Raw genomic sequence first — 7,177 nt, 5'->3', positions numbered from 1 at the left:
TTGCTCTCAGTCCTTACCCTGCTGTGTGGTGATGAGACGCAATCCCGGTCATCAGATGTTTGTCCCGCGTCCTGCAGCAGAGGAGCAAATCTGTTATCAGTGAACAACCGGTTGTGCTGGGGGGGGGCATTTTGTTGCTTATTCCTTTTTGAGCTGTCCACGGCTGTGTCTCCTAGGTACAGGGGTTGAAGAGGCGCTCTGCCGGATGATAATGCAGGCCAGCCGGTCATATCACAAATCTCAGGGCGCTGTGCCCTGCCCGTTAGTCGTCCTCCCATTTCACGGAAAATGATTTAGTCTTAGGCTTCGCACCAGACGAGTCCAGGGAGGACTGCACTTGTTGATTTATTACCCGTTCACCCTCCTGTTCTTGTAGTCTTGTTGGTGCTAATAGCCGTGTGTTAGCATGGTTCTGTCCATTGTTATGGGTCCATGGTAAAGTGGTGTCATTTCCACAAGATCCGTTAACTTCCACGTTCACTTCTAGTAGGTGAACTTGGTTTCAGAAGTGCAATCTTGAAGGAGTTGTAGTAGTCCACGGAAGAAAGGAGGCATCTTGCTGCTAATTAGCTTTAGACACGTCCTGTAGGACAGGCTTGAGCTATTGGAGGCCACGCTCAGCAGAATAATGTTAAAATATGGCAATAGCCTATGTCTACAACATGTTAGTCCATGTTTTTGAAGTGTCCAAGAGCCGCTGCTCATAGTTTCTCTCAGAGGAAAAGCAAGATTATCAGCAAAAAAATGCAAGCAGAGGCAGGAGCAAGCAGCAAAGCGTCTGCACTGTAAGAAGCAGGAAGAGAGCAGTATAGCAGCATATATCTCAGACTATAGAGGGGAATGTCTCTGAGTCAGTGCCAGACGTGTTGACACTCTGCTGGTCTCCGTTTAATACCGTGGCTGTCTGTCGTCAGGACTTAATTTTATCCCGTCACTAAGAGCAGAGCTGTGCAAGGAGGAGGTATATTAAAATCAGAGTCAGAATCCAGTTTATTGCCAAGGAGGTTTTTACATACTAGGAATTTGCTTTGCTGCATAGACAAGAAACATAAATGTGTAATACAAAACATCTATTTAACAAATATGTAAAAACAAAAAATCAAGAATATGCAAATATGTATTCTAGAGGATGTGCAAAGGTTAATGGAATTGATAATAAAAAGAATATGCAATATACAGAGATGGTAGTCCCACAGATGTGCATATAGAAAGATGTAAAATGGGGGGTGGGGGGATATCTGAAGTGCAACGATATTGATAAAAGCACCTGGTACTAAAAATGACTTGCACTGAGCAGAACCATGCAGTGGAAATGAGGCATTATTCAGTTCTTTTTCCATTTCGGAACACACAAATGTCTTTTACAAAAGCTGTGTAATTCTTTGGATGTCATTTACATTTTGTGGACTCTTTTAACAATGAAATGTCTACTAAAGGTTTATCGATTTGAAAGTGAATTGTTGCTCCTGTGGTAACTGTTTCCAGAGGATGGAGCGATGATCAACATCGATGTGGGCCTGGCCTACAGAGACGACACCGTCAGCGAGTGGACTGAGATGGCTCACTCTTACGAGCAGAGGAAGCTCACCTGCAACTTTACTACTGCCAAGGTGTGGAAATGACTCTGTGCTTCACCAAGATAGATCTTGAGAATGCCAAAACAACCTATTCTAGACATATATCGTATATTGAGTCGCAGATGATAAATAATATTCTTTTAAACCTAAGTAGCTGGGTTATCATCACAGTTTTCCCATAGTCATTGAACCTTACATACTGTGAGTTTCGCTAATTATAATCATACTTTAAAAATGCCAGTGTTGGATATTCCCATATTCATAGGAGTGATTTACAACCTTGTGTAAGGGAACTTTGGCAATTTGTATTACCGCTTGACACATAAACCTGATCCTCCAGCTGATAGTGGCCTATATCTCAACTCACAGACACTTGTTAGATTAGATTAGATAAAATAGACTTTTATTGATTTCCCAAATTGGGAAATTTCAGTGCTACAGGAGCAAAATATCAGGTACACGGCACACATACAGAATATACAAGAAATGATAAATAGAATAGAATACAAGAACAACTATTCAAGAAATAAAGACTGGCTGAGAGTTTTACAATCAAGTGCCTGATTTTTAGATGTATGTGTTTTAAACCAGATACGGTGTGTTGCTCTGTGTTTTGCAGACCCTTGAGAACGAGGGACGTTACTATGAGTGTGACGTGCTGCCTTTCATGGAGGTCGGCAGCGTGGCCCATAAGTACTATCTACTCAACATCCGTCTGCCCGTCAACAATAAGAAGAATCTCAATTTGCGGATTGGAGAAATCAGAGACCTTCATCTTGTTGTAAGTTGGCAGTGGATTGGGGATTGGAAGTTTTTTGGTACATTGCTTAATGTTGACCTACTGAGTAAAGCGTCCTTTTTCATTTATGGTAGAGACAATATTGGCCATTGAGTGTTGTGATGTTAGCGTTAGCCCCTCATCGCCAATACAATAGCATACACAACACAAATAGTTGACGCTGATTCTTTGTTTATCAAGGGCATCCACCAGAATGGAGGCTTCACCAAAGTGTGGTTTGCCATGAAGACATTCCTCACACCCAGCATCCTGATCATCATGATCTGGTACTGGAGACGGATCACCCTCATGAGCAGACCCCCTGTGCTACTGGAGAAGTAAGGCACCTTCCTCCTCTTATCTATCTTAGCGTTGTTCTGTGTTCCCCATTGTATTGTTAGCGCCCTATTTATTGTTGGCAAATTATACCTTTAGGCAGCATAGTGGCAAAACAAGAAATCCTGACCCGGTTACATGAGATAATCCACAGGCATGATTGTGCACAGTTACATGTAGGAACTATTCTAACAAACTACACCTGCCAACCGTATCACAGTGCAGAAGGATGCATACTCATGGAGGAGAGTCTTGTGGTCCTACATTTTTAGCAAGCTAGCACTCAACCGACACATGTTGCATACACACATTGAGGACATGCACACCAGCTCAGACACCACATGCACACAGACGTCTCTCTCCTTCCCTCTGTATTTTCCGGCTCAAGGCTCTTGTTCCCAAATGACCAGCCAGCTCTCAGGAAGTGCGGCTCGTACCCTATTTGGGGACAGTGGATGATTTTTTCATGTCGTAAAAGCTGCACCAGAGTCTTGCTAGTCCACAGAGTTGTCAAAATAGTACGCCTCAGACTTCAGTATAGATAGATTCAGGATAGATGAGAGTGGCAACTCTTAATGTAGAAATGGTCTAGGATGGTATAATTAATGGGGAAACAGTTATTACTTAAACTTCCAAATACATTTCTTTTTTGTGATACACAATGTTTTATTTTTTAAAACTACAAAACAAACAATTTGCAAAATGGTCATATTCCCAGACCTTTTCATATTTCAACAATATAAAAAAATTGAGACCTAAGGATTTCAAATTGCTGCCACATCCTTAAAGGATTTAATTATGCCACAGAGATACAGATCCCCTAGTGTGACAATTCCCTTTTGCAACCAATCCCTTCAAAACAAAAGGGGGGGCGGCGGATCAACCAATACATAACTTTGGATTTTGCAAAACTCTCAAAGTTTTTAGGTAAGGATTCAGTTCAAACAGCCTGGCCACTTTGGTCCAAACAACATTTAAGTGAGAGATTATCAGATGTTTTTCCTCACCAAACAGTTTAACAGAGAGGCTTTGTAACAACAATAATGTGGCAAGAACAGATTGCTCAATACAATACCAGGGTGGGGCTCTCTCCGGAAGAAGTGACCAGTGGCCAGATGCCTTAAGTTAAAAGCATAGGAATAATACATCTTTTGTAGACCCAAACCCCGGTCTTTGTCATTTTTTTAATAATTATTTCTGAGAGAAAAAATAAAAAATACTTTTTTAAACCCTCAAATATATATAGAAATGAATAATAAATATTTTTTGCTATCAGTGTGACAAAGAAATGTTTCTCTGAACTTTTTTTTTTCCCTCGCTCTTAAAACCTTAGTCTTTGTTCTCGATGTAATTTCTTGCACTTGTCTCTGAAAATAATGTCATGGGCAGGGCCACGTTCCTATCGATGATATGAGCACCATCTTGTCTGGGGAGTCCATCTGAATCATTACATCATTGTCACCGGCATAGATGCGTTGCCTTAGTTGAGCGCGGAAGCCAGCGTTGGCTAACTAGCAGCCAGCCCCCTTCTAAATAAATACATTTTTAATTATCTCAACACTTTTTAACAGTCAAACTGAAACACTGGCGGCAAGCTCCCGATCCTGCAGCTGCAGACGGACCGTCATCAGTGGGGCTCGGCCAGTGTGGAAACATTGCTAGAGATCTAGAGATCTGATCTCCAGCAGGACACGGAGCCCCACTGCTGGCAGCAGCGGCACAACCCCCCGGGAGCTCACCTCCAGTGTTGGTGGAATAGCAAGCTAGTGTTGGCAAACTAACCAACCAGCTTATAAATAAATACATTTTAGTTAAGTAAACACTTGAACAGTCAAACTGAAAAACTGGCGGTGAGCTCCAGGTCCTGCAGCAGCGGACGGACCACCATCAGTGGGTTTAACGTGTGCCAAGTTCTGCATCCCTGCCCAGACTTGCATCCACAAGGGAAAATAATGATTTTTATAAGATAAAGCAGCTATTGTTTAAAAGCAAGGGTATATACATTTCTTTGTCATGTTCATCAATGAGGATTATAATTTAAGAACAGTTTAGAGACGTCAATGTTTAAATATCATTTCCTTGCTACCTGGATGTAATTCTTGGCTGCAATGAGGGTTAAGATATAAATTATTCAGCAGAAATTATTGTTGCTGCCCAAGCGGGTGCAATTTTTGGCAGGGACGCAAAATGTGGGTACAACATCAGCAAAACAAGCTCTGGTCATGGCCGGGGGATGTGCCGCTCTCAAACAGTATTTTAGGTTTTTATTATAGTATTTTGAGAGATTTTTTTCTCAGAAATAATTTTAAAAATTTCAAATTTTAGATTGAAATTTTTTTTTTTAAAGCTCATTAGTTTTTGCTATTGGTATGAAAACTCTTCTCTCAAAAAAAATCTTCTCTCATAAAATGCTTTTTTGCTACCAGTGTGATAACTTTTTATCTGTTTTTTTTTTCTCTCTCAGATTATTTTCTTGCATGTAATAAAGATACAAATCTAGTTCCACTACATCTGCAGATCTACAAAATCTATTTCCAAAAATGTTGAACATATAGCCCTATTCAACCATATCACTACTGAAACTGCCACATGGGGGCGGCAGTAGCTCAGTCCTTAGGGAGTTGGATTGGGAACCGGAGGGTTACTGGTTCAAGTCCCCGTATGGACCAAAACGTACGGAGTGTGGATTGGTGGCTGGAGAGATGGCACGTCACCTCCTGGGCACTGCCAGGTGTCTTGAGCAAGGCACCGTACCCCCCCAACCGCTCAGGGCGCTGGTTCGGCTGGCAGCCCATCACTGAGTGTGTGTGTTGAGTACGTGTGTGTGTGTGGGTGTGGTTTGTGTGTGTGTGTGTGTGTGGGTGTGTGTGTGTGTGTGTGTGGTGTTGTGTGGGTGTGTGTGTGTGTGTGTGGTGTGTGTGTGTGTGTGTGTGTGTGTCCAAATATATTTCTTAAAATGATAACTGAAATGTTCTGTGCTTCACATTAGCAGTGATATAGTATATATCTATAGTACAGATATAGTAAACACAGGCTGCATTTCATTAGTGTTCAACAAGCCCACGTTCCCTTTCCCTTGGGTGAATCCCCGCTGCCATCTTAGCCTGATATTTTATTGAAATGTGTAATAAAACTGTCAGTACTTTATACTTTTTATTTCCTAGATAGATGGATGTGTGATTTTTTTTTTTTTTCATTTCCAATATTATCTGTCAATGCATGTAAGAAATTCAGTTTTTGCAATCACTAATTTGATTAATCATGATATAGAGCATCAGAAACTCATGCAGCTGATTACCAAATCTCTTCGAAATGAGTCTGAAGGTATTCATGTATATTGAAATTGCATGACATAAGCAGACATAAAATGAACATTAAAACAGGGATAGAATGCCATAATTAATGGAAATAAGATGGAAAATAAAACACACTAGAAGCAGTAGCGTTAAGCCTACAACTGGCGGTCGATCCATGATAGTTTGGGCTGAAAGAGTACTAGGGCAGGTGTGTTCCATTTCAATCCCCCCGCCACTCCATTCCCTGGGCTCTCCAAGTGGCCTCCATGCGACGTATGCTGTTATGTCATACCAGTGGCTCAGGGAACGCAGCACCTGACTTGTCACAGTAGGTAAAGCACAGGTGGGATTGATAACATTAGCGATGGGTCTGTAAAATTAAGTAGTTGTGTTTGAAACCGTTCCCTGTCACGGAAAAAATGCATTCACCGTTTTGTAGTGGCGGTTAATTTCATTCACTATAGTCTTTATCCTTGACGTTCCACTTCTGGGATGGCTTTAATGCAGACGGAAATTCTGTTGGATTTCACTCATTTATGCCGGATATCCGTTGCCTTGGGCTTTGTTTTTGTTGGCATTTAACCTCCGGTAGATTTGCGAGGACAATGATTAACCTCTTCTCAGATCTCTGCAGGGTAAATCCAGACAGTTAGCTAGACTATCTGTCCAATCAGACTTTTCTGTTGCTCGACTAAAACTACTTTTGAACGTACGCATGTTCCACCAAAACTGCACCTCTGCCATACAAATCTACTGATGGAAACTGTATATTTGGTGAGTGTCCGAACTCTTGTTTGGTCATTCCCTATACAGCTTACTATTTAATAAACCCAAAATAGGAAATAGTGAGTGAGTAAATGAGGGAGCTGTTTCGAACACGGCTGGTGTCAGTGAGTTAGCATGCACAATAGTAGGGCCCAGGAACTGACTCACCCAAATGGAACGCAGCCATAATTAATGTTATTAGTCACACCTGTGCCCTTTGTGTCAAAGTGTGCAGTGTAAAAAGTTTATTTAAGACCTCTGTCCCATGAGTTAAAAGCCGTTTTATTCCATACACACACAACCTGTTACATACCCTCAGCGTTTGTAAAAAAAACAACTGTTATACCCACAGATCACCTTTTTTCTGCTCCTTATTTCCCCACTCTTTCTTTCTTTTTTCCTTTCTCTCTCTCTCTCTCTCTCTC

The 7,177-nt window shown here is 41.4% G+C and overlaps 1 protein-coding gene across 1 annotated transcript in view; it reads left to right on the top strand.

Annotated features, from left to right (window-relative positions):
- The window catches only part of wls (Wnt ligand secretion mediator), an 82,418-nt gene that overhangs the window by 65,308 nt on the left and 9,933 nt on the right, over positions 1–7,177 (top strand). Inside the window, exons 3-5 of the mRNA XM_032531323.1 lie at positions 1,486–1,610; positions 2,197–2,358; positions 2,557–2,693. Of these exons, the coding sequence (XP_032387214.1) occupies positions 1,486–1,610; positions 2,197–2,358; positions 2,557–2,693 (424 nt within the window). The remainder of the gene's footprint in view (positions 1–1,485; positions 1,611–2,196; positions 2,359–2,556; positions 2,694–7,177) is intronic.

This window comes from Etheostoma spectabile, chromosome 12 (assembly GCF_008692095.1).
Source record: "Etheostoma spectabile isolate EspeVRDwgs_2016 chromosome 12, UIUC_Espe_1.0, whole genome shotgun sequence".
Classification (NCBI taxonomy): Eukaryota; Metazoa; Chordata; class Actinopteri; order Perciformes; family Percidae; genus Etheostoma; species Etheostoma spectabile.
This window is presented reverse-complemented; position numbering and strand designations above follow the sequence as displayed.